Genomic DNA, 13,631 nt, shown 5'->3' with positions numbered 1-13,631 from the left:
GATGCTAAATTGGAAAGATCTGACCAGGTTTGCAGTAAGGCCTGAACAAAACTCAATTTACAACCCCCTTGTCTGATTAGAGAATATACTGCATTCATGCAATCCAACAGGGCCTCTGGAGAATACACTGAATAATGTTCAATAAAATAGGGTTTATCATCTTCCAAGAGCCACACAAGAGATACCACCTGAGAGACACTAAAAGGAGGAGAATAATCATCACCACCCTTAGGGGTATTAGATAAAGCCAACTCTGCACAGAGCTGAATAAGTGGCTGAATCTCTTTGAACAAAACTCTGCCTTTGTCAACAAACGAGTGGGCCAGACGGATGCATTCCAACAACTGCTCGCTAGTGTAAGTTTTCAAAATTTGGCGACAATATTCCCTGTCTTCCGTTACAAGCAAAGAAAAATAAAAGACCTCCTCTGACTGCATCTTGCAACAACCAGAAAATTCCTAATTCCCAGGTGCAACCGATCTGATCGTTAGTGGCTTCAGTATTCTGTCAGGGATACCACATGCAGGCATCCAGCAAGAGTGATCAGATCAGTTGGCTGCACCAAGGAATCAGGACCCAGATGGATAAAGATGTAAATAAGTTTATTAAGCAAAATGACACACTCCAATACCAACACCAGTGACCATAAACAAGTAAACAAAATATAAATGATAACAGTACAAAACCCCAATAGAACCTAACAAACTATATACAAAGGGATGGAGCAAACAATAGCAGGACAGGACAGGAAGAGGAGACAAGGAAAGCAGGGAGCCAGGTAAAGGAAGCAGGATGCAGGGAACAGGACTCAGGATCAGGATACAGGTTTCAGGATACAGGTTTCAGGATACAGGTTTCAGGATACAGGTTACAGGATACAGGTTACAGGATACAGGTTTCAGGATACAGGTTCAGACAGGGACACGGCTAGCAGAGAAAATACTGAAGCACTGAGCCTCAGTGAAGGGCGGGCTTATATTCCCTCAGCAGTCCTCCTCAGGTGCAGCTTAATTAAAAGAACAGTCCAGCTGCTGGGAGACACCCGCTGGTGGGCCCTGGAACTGCGCCCCTCAGTTCCAGGAACAACAGTGCCACCAGCAGGTGACCCATGTAATGACACAGATCCTGACACTACCGTGGGGTCCGATACGGAACCTGCATTGGTCGAAAAGTAGTCCCGCAAGCACTGTGCAATGTAGGGAGCATGTTGAGAGGATTCCAGGACTTGACTGTTCGCTCTCCACAAAAAAGCAGGACCAGGGGATCCTGACTCAGATAGCTCCACAGAGACCGGTGCGTGGTCAGACCACGTAATGGTATGTATGTCCGAGGCTTGCACAAGTTGCAGTAACCGCTTGTCCACCAGTATCATGTCTATGCGGGAGTAGGAGTTATGTCGTTGGGAGTGGAAGGAGTAGTCCCGCTCTCCCGGGTGGAAACACCTCCAGGTGTCATACATATCCACTGAGTGGAGCAGGGGCTGCAAAGCAGGTGGAGAGCGGCGGGGAGAGGAGGTGGTGTCTATTTGAGGGTCAGAGGTGATATTAAAGTCTCCACACACCACAGGGAAGCCCCTCCCATGCTTAGTCATTAGGTGGAATATTTTCCTCCAGAATTTAATCTGGTGTTTGTTAGGGGAATAAGCATTTATCACCGTGAATGGTGTGTTGTTGATTTCACAAATCACTATCAAGTAGCGACCATTCGGATCAGTGATAGTGTCCACCAAGGAAAAAGCTACCGAGTCCCTGATGGCGATAAGGACACCCTTGCGTTTCCGAGAGGCCGGGGCTTGAAAGACATGCGGGAATTGTCTGTGCTCTATTGCCGGTGCAGACGTAGTCTGTAGATGTGTCTCTTGGATGCATAAGACATCACTATGAAGCTTCAATGCCTCTTTCCACATAGATGCCCGTTTGGCCGGGTGGTTAAGCCCTCTAACATTAAAAGTGGTAAACTTAACAGGCATGTGTATGGTTTAAAGGACTGATAAAGGTACCTGTGTCACGATGCACCTCCAGGGAGCTTTTCCGAAGGCAACCATGGGGCGTAGAAGGCAGGTGTCCAGTGGCACATGAAGGATCAAGGCGGTGAACCCAGGTCCTGGGCATCCAGAGGGTGAGCTGACCAAGGAAGGTATCAGGAAAGGTTAAGGAAACAAAAACACGGGTAAGAAACAAAAACACAGTCAATAAAAAGGAGAGCATAAGCTCGAGAGCAGTCGTGCTGCACATCTTGGTGGAGGGGTTGAAAGCACCAGTGGTCTGAGTAGCCAGACGCTCGGAGAGAATTAGTGCGGGTTGCTAATGGGTGGCGAGCTCGAGGGAGCTTTTTTACCCTTTTTTCCGTAGGAAACTTTTTGCCAGTCCGCTTGAACAGGGGAAACCTGGGTAGAGGGTGCAGAGTGGGCTGAGTCCTGATTTGGGAGGATGCCCCATGTACGTAGAAGATCCAGGCCTTCCTGCAATGATGTAACAACAAATGACTTGTTATTATAGGTTACAGTAAGCTTGACCGGGAACCCCCATTTGTATGTGATGGCGTGGTTTCTAAGCGCTTTGGTAAGAGGTTGGAGATTTCTTCTCTTTTGTAAAGTGTGCTGGGACAGATCAGCGAAGAGCTGGATCCGGGCATACTTCTCTGGTATGGGAGACATCTTCCTGAACTCCGCCATTAACCGGTCCTTTACATGAAAGAAATGCACTCTCATGATTACGTCCCTTGGGATGTCAGCCGAGAGGTGAGACGGCTTAGGGAGGCGATGGATTCGATCGATCACCAGCTCCGTGGAGGGGATAGATGGGAGGACCGCATGTATCAGGTCACGGGCGTATTGCTCTAGATCACCCATTTGGACCGATTCAGGCACCCCCCGAATTTTGACGTTGTTACGTCGCGAGCGGTCCTCCATGTCTGCTATTTTGCTCTTAAGTCTATCCAGTTCCTCCTCATGGGTGTAATGGGCATCGATGAGTTCATTATGGGAGGCCGCAAACTCCCCCATCTTAGATTCCACCTTGTCCATCCGTCCCCCCAGGGCCTTAACTTCTCCCTTAAAGGATCCCACACATTCCATGAGGTCCGCGTGCATAGATGCACGGAAGGACATCATCATGTCCTTCAGTCTGGCCTCTGAGACCGGGCGATCGCTGACAGGGGATGTGTCAAAGTTAGTGATGAGTTCCCTAGTGGAGTTCAGGGACGAGGATTCTCCCGGGCTTACCTCCGCAGATGCTGTGCCTTCAGAGATCCTGGGCCTGCTCTTCGCGGGGCTCCTGGACAGCGGGGTCGATGCGGAAGGAGAGCGGGGATGTCCAGCCTTTTGGAGAGCTGGAGGTGAAGAGTCGTGCTGCGAGCCGGGCGTCCCGTTGGAAGAGGCCGGGGAGTTACTGCCGGCGCCATCTTGTCCCCTATGCTTGTCCTGGACCATGAAGAAATGCTGCAATTGCCTCGGTTGGCCTCCGTCTTTCTTTTTCCTCGCCATGGCAGCAAAGGCAGGAGGTAATGCGGGTTCACCGGAGGTAAGTGGCGGCTTGGAATACCGAGTCAGGGTGCCGATGATGATGGATGTTCTCTCCGGGCTGTCGGAGCTGCGGGCTCAAGCGTCCATGCGGCTACGCGGCGACCACGCCCCCTTACTTGCACATTCTAATATGTGTCTGTCACCAACGATTCCTCCAATTTGCCATGGGAGAGGAGCATTATTAGTTTGTAGTGTTACCCTTTGGTCTCGCCTCTGCTCCTTGGGTCTTCACAAAGGTGTTGGCCCCGGTTCTGGCATTGTTACGTCAGCGAAGGATTGCAGTGCTGGGCTACCTGGATGACCTTCTCTTGCAAGCAGAGTCTCATACTGCTCTGATGGACAATGTGTGCATCACTATACGGACTCTGAGGGAGTTTGGCTAGCTTCTGAATTATCATACGTCTGCTCTGGTTTCTTCCACAAAACTGGACTCTCTGGGTCTGACTCTGGACTTGGCTCTAGTCAGAGTGTTCCTTCCTCTGGACAAGCTCCAGAAGTTGCATGCTGCTATATATCTCATCCTGTGCAGCAGGTGGTCATCCTTCCAGACTTGCATAAGGGTGCTGGGCCTGATGGTTTCTACCTTCGAGGCGGTCCCGTTTGCACAGTTCCATATGAGGTCCCTGCAAAGGGAGATCTTGGCCGAATGGGACAAGTGTCCGAAGTCTCTGAACAATCAAATCCAGCTGAGCCGAAAAACAAAAGGGTCTCTGATCTGCTGGCTTCGCTCTCCATCTCTTCGCCAGGGCAAATCTTTTCTCCCCTTGTATTGGACAGTGATTACCAAGGATGCTAGTCTGTCCGGGTGGGGAGGTGTCCTGGGTTGGAACTCCAATCAGGGAGTTTTGACACTGGATCAATGTCCTGGAACTCAGAGTGATCAGGCTGTGCCTGAATCACTGTACGGATCGCCTTCAGGGGTGTCCGGTGGGAATCCAATCAGACAATGCCACAGCATTGGTTTATTTCAATCACCAAGGTGGAACAAGAAGTGTATTGGCAGCTTTGGCTGGAGGTAGCCATCATTCTTCAGTGAGCAAAACAGTTTGTTCCGGCCCTCTCCGCCGAACACATTCCAGTGGTGTACAATTGGCAGGCGGATTATCTCAGTCGGCAGGCGTTGGACCAAGGGCACTGGTCACTTCATCCAGAGGTGTTTCATCAGCTGTGTCTCTGGTGGAGCACCCTCGTGGTAGATCTGTTGGTGTCCCAGCTCGGCACGGTCATGGGACCCGCTAGCGGATGCCACAGATGCGCTGGTGGCCCCCTGGGGCCATTATCCCAGTATCCTCTGGTTTATGCCTTCCCTCCTCTCAAGCTTCTGCCGAGACTCTTGCGCAGGATGGAGGCAAAAGGAGTTCCAGTCATTCTAGTGGCCCCGGATTGGCCTCGCTGGTCCTGGTATGCCGACCTGGTGTGGTTGGTCGCTGACGCCCCTTGGAGACTACCCCTGAGGAAGGATCTGCTGTCCCAAGGGCCAATCTTCCATCCGGCTTTACAGTCGCTTGCTTTGACGGCTTGTCTGTTGAAAGCCAGGTGCTGAAGGATAGAGGATTGTCTGGGTCAGTGATCCCTTCTCTACTGAAAGCTAGGGCGTCTACTTCTAGGAAGATCTACCATCGTACGTGGAAAGCATACATTTTGTTGTGTGAGTTGCTTGGTGTTGACCCTCGCTCTTTTTCGGTGGCTCGGGTCTTGACCTTCCTGCAACTGGGGGTTGTGCAGAAGTTGGCCTTGAGTACCATTCAGTGTCAGGTGTCAGCCTTGGCGGTCTTCTTTCAATGACCTTTGGCCATGCGCTTTCTGGTGCGTACTTTTATTCAGGGGGTTTGACATTTAACTCTACCAGTGCGGTCCCCACTACTGACTTGGGATCTCAACTTGGTGGTTTCAGCTCTACTGAAGCCTCCCTTTGAAAATATTCGGGAGATTCTCCTGCTTATGCTATCCCAGAAGTGGCCTTCTTGGTGGCTATAACCTCTGTGCGCAGGGTGACGGAATTGGCGGTGTTGTCTTGTTGTTCCCCTTATATTTTGGTCCACAAAAATAAGGTGGTTCTTTGTCCCTGTCCGTCATTCCTTCCAAAGTTTGTCTGATTCCCATCTGAATGAGGACAGTGTGTTACCTTCCCTGTGTCCCAGGCCAAAACATCCTAAGGAAATTGCATTGCATTCCCTGGATGTGGTTTGGGCTATTCGGGTGTACCTGAGAGCTACAGAGTCTTTTAGGAACTCAGACTATGCAAACATTTCTAGATGGATCAGACAGACGGTGACTCAGGCCTATTCGATTAAGGATCAGGTTATTCCTTTCCCTGTAAAGGAGCACTGTACGTGGGTGCTCAGTGCTTCTTGGGCCTTCCGTCATCAGGCGTCAGTAATGCAAATGTGCAAGGCGGCTACTTGGTTGTCGGTGCACACTTTTACAAAATTGTATATAGCGGATGTGTTGGCATCTGCAAATGCCTCTTTTGGCCGCAAGCTTTTTCAGGCTGCTGTTTAGGGGGCTTGTTCCCTCTTTGGGGGTGTAATGTTTTTCAGGTGAGCTCCAGTTGTTTTTGGTTGAGCTCCTGTTACCTGGTTGGCTATGGTTTAGCCTTGGGAATTTTTTCTTGCTGTTCCCACCCCTCATGTTTAACACTGCTTTGGGATGTCCCAATGGTCAAGAAGATCAGGAGCTGTGTCCGTCAATGAATGAAAGAGAAAATGGGATTTTTGACTTACCGTAAATTCCATTTCTCTCATGTTCATTGACGGACACAGCACCCACCCCTCTATGGAGTTGTAATACTTCTGACACTGCTTGTAACAAAACTGAGTACCTATAGCAGAGAGGGGGAGTATACCTCCTGGGACTGTCCATAGGCGTAGTGAAGTTCTTTTTTTGACTAGTGTCCTACTCCTGTAGGGGCAGTATTATTTCTTGCACTATAAACAAAAAAAGAACAATTCTGAAAAAAAAAAAAACATTTTTTTTTATTTTCTGTTATAAAACATTCCCAATAAAAAGAATAATAATAAAAAAAAAAAAATCATCAATTCAGGCCAATATGTATTCTGCTACATATATTTGGTAAAAAAATCCCAATAAGTGTTGATTGCTTTATGCAAAAATGATTGTGTCTACAAACTAGGGGATAGATTTATGTCATTTTTATTTATTTTTTACTAGTAATGGCGGCGATCAGCATTTTTTAGCGGGACTGCGACATTGCAGCGGATGGATCAGACACCTAACTGACTCTTTTGACACATTTGAGGAGATCAGTAACATTCCTACAGTAATCAGTTCTAAAAATATGCACTGTTACTGTATTAATGACACTGGCAGGTAAGGGGTTAACACCAGGGGCATTCAAAGGGTTAAGTGTGTCCCTAGGGGGTGCTTTCTAACTGTGTGGGGGTTGTACTCACTGGATGAACACAGAGACCTGTGTTCCTAAATAGGAGGAACACAGGATGCCTGTGTTCATCTCTGACAGAACAGCTATCTGTCTTGTTTACATGGGGAGCCATCGCGTCCGCCGGACCCACTGATTGGCTCCCTCTCTAGCCAATCAGCGCGTGTGCGTGTCCCCACTATCTGTCCCCACTATCTGTTACACGAAGCGACATACAGGTAACAGAGCTAACCTGCCTCAGTAAAACTACGGCAGCTGGTCAGCAAGTGGTTAAAAAGAGAGTATAATAATACACGGTATTGCTGATTATATTTGCAACATATTAATGTTACATCTTTAAAATGATATGTTATATTGTGGTGTTATTATCACCCGACCCATCATGCAACTATTCCATGATTTAATTTGCTATCTGTGGATAGAAGTGATTTCCACTGTTGCCTTGCAAAGCTTGTTTTCAGTTTCCAGGGAACTATCTACATTGGGGTTTATAAGGTCTTACCTGTCTGCGTGGGTTTTCTCTAGATTATTTAGTTTGCTCCAACAATGAGAAATATACTGTTAGGTGATTTTTTTATGTTTAGACTGACTATATTACTGTTTGTGCTTCTGTGACTTTTAGAGGCATACAATTCATACGATAAGCACAGATCCTCATTAAGCAACCTTATCCTAGGTACGGAAAGCTTGGCAATTAACGTGTGCACTTCCAGGCCAATCTCTACCAGAAAAAAAGATATATAACACAGTGCACTAGATAAAATGTTCTAAGTCCATCTTTATAACATCATTAAAGGCAGTAAGAAATACACACAAAGGATTATGCATTTCAAATGGCGCAGAGTCAAACTCATAGCTAAAAAATGAAGAACCAACAAGATACAGAAACTAGCAATTCAAAATTAGAAAATAATAGAAAACCTGCCCATTTCAGTCACCTGTATAAATATTTGAAGGACCTTATACTAGTTTAGTAGTGTGGCCCTGAAGCAGCAACTCCTTGACTCCCAGTTAGCTGGCAGGATCCAAAAGCTTTCCCATTTTCCTCGCTAAAATTGGTTAGTGAGTGAGAATTTCTGCCCCTTTTATGGTAACTGGAGCTAGCTGTGAAGAATTGTACAAAGTTCACCACATTCCATAACTTTGCATCTTTACAAAAGTTATATCTCTACCAAAAGAGCTCAAATCTCCTCCAAAGAAAATTGAGTGCCCCTAGCTCCACAGAAGAGAAAGCTTTGCTCCCCTCCATATGGGAAGCCCCAGTCCCAAGCTACTCATATAGTTGGATAAAGTCGTTTTCTCTAAAGCCCCGTACACACGTAGCGAACGTCGGCCGAACGAGCGGCCGTCTTTTGTCCAGGGCTGTCCTGTCGGCTGAAAACTGCAAAAGACTGCAAATGAATTTTGTCGGCCAACAACAGCCGACTGCAGAAGTGATGTCATATGATGGTTAACTTTCCGTGTGTTTTTTCTTTTCTGAGCATGCCCAGTCTTGCTAATCGGCTGTTTGTTGGCCGAATTCTGTACTGACTGGCGAACAATCGGCCGTTCTGGTGTTGGCCAACAAAAATTTTATTGCCTGCACAACAGATTCTGTTCGGCCGAAAATGCGCTGTCGGCTGTCGGAAGCATCATACTAACAAGCCTACAATCGGCCGATCGGTCGTCGGCCGAATATTTACGGCCGACAATCGGTACGTGTGTATGGGGCTTAACTTTAAACTGAAGTTCTTCTCTTCAATCCACTGACAACTATCACTCTAGCTCCTTCCAATAAGCTATATATCCTCTAAACCAGGGTGTTCTGAGTTCCCTACAAGCACTCAAGTATATAATTCCTGAATCAGCATTAGTAAAGATAGGACTTCATACATGTTTCACCTAAACTCTGCTCTCTCTGGTTTTTCCCACTCTGAACTCTTTGCTCAATAAAGTTGACGGAATTGTATTTCTTCATTTATATGGTGTGCTGCTAAGACTAGGGACAAGCTGAGATCAAGTAGGCACCTGAAATCGAAGAAATCCAATCCAGAGGAGACTGAGGGTGGAATTAGCGATATATGTCATCATGGCCTAATACCGAATTGGCTTACTTCTTTAAAAGGTGTTACCTTAATAGTAAATGACCGTACCTCCCTGTTATGGCATCAATGTCATAAGTAGCTGTTTCGGGGGGCCAGAAAGTGAACTGTATCTTTTTTACAAGATCAAAAAGGAAATTGGTTCACTGGAGTTATCACTTCCCAGCCACATTGTTCTGTGCAGTGATGGTCATTGCCCCGTATGCAAATAAAGAAGCGTCATAACATACTAAAGCTGTTCATTGATGGATAAAAATTCAGCTGATTCAACAGGGATCAGCTGATTTTTGATCCATTTATGACTGCTTCCACTCGACAGAAGTTGATCAACTTTTGTCAAGCAGAATGTTGCAAATTTTTCTTTCGATCAGAGCTCATTAGTGTATTCTGACAGCAGAGAAGCCCTGCTGTCAGAATACAGTAGTGCAACAGGGGGGTTGCACCTCCATCCATCTCGCTTGTGTTGGGGAATCCAGTCTACTTTTTGTCAATCAATTGCTTGCTGATTGACAAAAATGACCTGTCTCTCTACAGCTTTAGAGTGAGGTTTGGAAAGTCTAAGACCTCTGGACTGTTCAGCCAGCAAAGCTGAAACCAAGTGGTCATACTGTAGATAATCCTAGATCCTGCACTGTGCTTGCAAAGCAGCTGGGAGACCTTCTGGTAAGGCCACAATATGTATTGTTTTGCAAGTCTATATGCATGTACCATTTTTATCTTGAAATTAAAAACTTTGGTTCTGCTATAAATACATTTGGAGAAAATTGTAATAAATGGATTACTATGTATGTAATACATATAACAGGTACTTTAGCACTCATACTAGAAGTCTTCTGTTTCTTATGGGTTTTTTTTTTTTCCTTGGCTAATGGTGAATATTATGGACTTATCCTATTTAAACCTATGCAACTATACCTTACAGTGTGTTGTGTGCAATGGCATATCATTGGTAATGGACAATCAATACAGTTATATATGCATGCCATCTATATCTTGTAATCTTAGAATTTGAGCATTTTATCTTTCTGTTTCTTACCAGGGACATTTGTCACTAAAGTAACAGCCACTGACTCAGATGACCCAGTGTATGGAAACAGCGCTAAACTGGTTTACAGCATATTGGAAGGGCAGCCTTATTTTTCTATAGAACCTCATACAGGTAAGAAAAAGCTGATATGAAAATATAACTAATATTATTAGTATTGTATGTGATTCTATCGCCTCGCTGAGCTCTCGGCAGCTCCGTGGACATATGCAGTATTAACAGGTGATGTAACAGAGAGGTTTCATAGTACAGTAACATGTAACAAGAGACTGCAGACCCGATGAATTATACACTGTGTAGTTTATCTGACAGAAGCATCTTTATCACGTACTGAAGAGCATTGGTAGCGTCTCAATTGGCTTTTCTTGTTTCTGGTAAAATATAAGTCCAGCCAAAACCTGCTCTGTGCCACATTCTAAACCTAATCTATCTAACCCTGTAAAGGAAAAATGGCTTTACTTACCTTTTCTGCATCTGATCTGGTCTGGTCTTCAGCGGCGGAAACTCTGTGCAGGAGAGGACCAACAACGGCTGTGAAATGAATGAGAAGTGACGTCACCCATAGACTTACTATGGGGCTTCTGTTGTCGAGTTCCTCTCCTGCACCCGCCTCCACAGTGAAACCGCCACTGACAGCTCAGCGTGGGACCGGACCGAATCAGTTGCAGAAAAGGTAAGTACAGCGATTTTTGCTTTACAGGGTTAGATAGATTAGGTTTAGAATGTGGCAAAGAGCAGATTTAGTGTTAGTTAGGTTTTTAAGGCTCAATATGAACATAAAAAAAAAATGTAACCCTTTCCTCATAGTCTTACTCTGAGGAAAGGGTTACAAATTTTTTATTTCTTATTGGCAGATAGAGATTTCTTTTGATGGTATTTATTCACCACTGTTTTTATTTTTGCTAAAAAAAAGAAAAAAGACGGAAAATGTTAAAAAAAAAAAACTAATTTTTCTGAGTTTCTGTTACAATTGTTTGCAAATAAGTACGTTTTTTTACTTCACTGATGTGCACCAATAAGGTTTCACTGATGGGCATTGATGAGACTGCACTGAGGGGCATTGATGAGGCTGCACTAATGGGAATTGATGAGACTACACTGATGGGCATTGATGAGACTGCACTGAGGGGCATTGATGAGACTGCACTGAGGGGCATTGATGAGACTGCACTGAGGGGCATTGATGAGGCTGCACTGATGGGCATTGATGAGACTGCACTGATGGGCATTGATGAGACTGCACTGAGGGGCATTGATGAGGCTGCACTGATGGGCATTGATGAGACTGCACTGAGGGGCATTGATGAGACTGCACTGAGGGGCATTGACGAGGCTGCTCTGACGGGCATTGATGAGACTGCACTGAGGGGCATTGATGAGGCTGCACTGATGGGCATTGATGAGGCTGCACTGATGGCCATTGCTAAGGTTGGCACTGATGGGCATTGCTGAGGCAGCACAGATGAGGCAGCACTAATGGGCACTGATGAGATTGTACCGATATGTGGCAATGATTGGCACTGACAGGTGGCACTGATGGGCACTGGCAGAGGACACTGATGTTCACTGATATGCGGCACTGATGGGGCTGCACTGATTATCAGGGCACTGATAATGATCATCAGTGCCCTGATTTCAGTGTAAATGTCCATTGTTAGAATTACTGGTTACCGGCTGTCCTCTCCTCTGTGACAGCACGTGAGGAATGGAATGCCGAAAACTGTTTACAAGTGATCAGCTGTGATTGGACATAGCTGATCACTTGGTAAAGGGCTAACTGTGATTGGTGTGCTTCTTCGTACATTTTCATATATTTAAGCAGGTTGCTTTAGCTTTGCAGCTGGAGATTTTCAGAAACAACGGTGATGACAGAGCTTTATGTTTACTGCTAATAGATTCGTTCCTGAAAACATACGGGCTAAAGGAACATCCAAATTGTTAAGCCTGGTTATACTTTTTTCTAAATGCGTTAATATGGTAGTAACACATATAAACTAAAATTTAGAAGTGAAATGTTGAGGATTTTTATTATAATTTAGTTTTAATTTATTTGTTAAATCTGAATTCTAGTTAAATACAGCATATAAGCACAAATTAATGCAGCTCTATGATCATTAAAAAATCATAACATGTATGCTTTTTTTAAAGGGTTAGTTCACCTTAAAAAAAAAACACTCAGTCTATGCAGTCCATAATCTTTATTCCATAATTCTACAAATTGTAAAAATATGAATTTATGCTCCTCCCATACCTGTAGGCCATTTTTGCATGCAATGAAACCTGCCTGATAGTTTTGCACAGCTGTGTTCTGTCCTCTCCCTAGGACGGACCAGCCGTTAGGCGAGTGCCCCCTAGGTGTACAGGAGAGAGTGCTGATCTCCGCACATGTGCATTGAGATCTCTACTGAGCAGATAAACTCAGTAGCTGTGACAGGAGACAGCGTGTTGTAGCTGTTGAGGTCATCTGCTGGGATCAGAAGAACGGTGCTTGCTCCTGTACCTCTAGGGGGGCACTCATCCTAACGGCTGGTCCATCCTAAAGAGGACAAGACAGAGCTGTGTAAAATATCAGAAGCATTTGGCTTGACTGCACGCACAAATTGCCTACAAGTATGGGAGGAGCATAAATGGAAATTTTAAAAACTGGATTTGTTTAGGACAGTGGTCTCCAAACTGCCGCCCAAAGGCTTGATGCGGCGCTTTGCTTTCTTTTATACAGCCCTTGGAGCATTATTCCACCCATTGTCAGCAACAGTAAGACATACTTCCTGCCACTGACAAAGGCAATGGGGCACTAGGCACTATTCCTCCCATTGACACCAAGCTATTACTCCCCCTAATAACAGTAATTGGGGCATTATTTACTCCCTCTGATGCCAGGACATTTTATACTTCCACTGGCCACAGTGTAGCCCCCCCTCCCTCCCCTAAAGTTTGAAACTGGCCCTTTGTTTAGAAAGTTTGTAGACCCCTGGTTTAGAATGATAGAATAGTGTTCTAGGCCTGCATAGAGTATTTCTTTAAACACTTCAGCTCTAAAGGTGTTACCCCATTCATGACTTGGGCATTTTTTTGTTATTTGGCACTGCGCTACTTTAACTGGCAGTTGCGCGGTCATGCAACACTGTACCCAAAGAAATGTATATAATTTATTTCACACAAATAGAGCTTTATTTTGGTGGTATTTGATCACCACTGGGTTTTTTATGTTTTGCAATGTAAATAAAACAAAACAAAATAAAAAAACAATATTTTTTTTACTTTCTGCTATAAAACATATCAGGAAATTTAAAAAATAAAATGTCTTCATAAATTTTGGCCAAAATATATTCTGCTACATGTTTTTGATAAAAAAAAAAACCCAAAGAGTGTTTATTGATTGGTTTGCATGAAAGTTATAGCGCCTACAAACTATGGTACAGTGTATATTCTGGAATTTTTATTTCTTATATTTTTTCTTATACTACAAATGGCACGATCAGCGACTTATAATGGGGCTTCAATATTTGACACTAGCTGACTCTGGGGGGGGGTGGGGGGGGACTGACTAACCACCACTTACATCACCAGTGACATTAATAC

The 13,631-nt window shown here is 45.0% G+C and overlaps 1 protein-coding gene across 1 annotated transcript in view; it reads left to right on the top strand.

The window, feature by feature from the left end:
• Positions 1-13,631, top strand: part of CDH8 (cadherin 8) — a 686,750-nt gene that overhangs the window by 355,002 nt on the left and 318,117 nt on the right. The window contains exon 4 of the mRNA XM_082271081.1: positions 10,044-10,163. Within this exon, the coding sequence (XP_082127207.1) occupies positions 10,044-10,163 (120 nt within the window). The remainder of the gene's footprint in view (positions 1-10,043; positions 10,164-13,631) is intronic.

This window comes from Pelophylax lessonae (genome assembly GCF_965119305.1).
Source record: "Pelophylax lessonae genome assembly, chromosome: 10".
NCBI classification, from domain to species: domain Eukaryota; kingdom Metazoa; phylum Chordata; class Amphibia; order Anura; family Ranidae; genus Pelophylax; species Pelophylax lessonae.
Note: the sequence above shows the minus strand (reverse complement) of the source record. Positions and strands in the feature narration are given on the sequence as shown.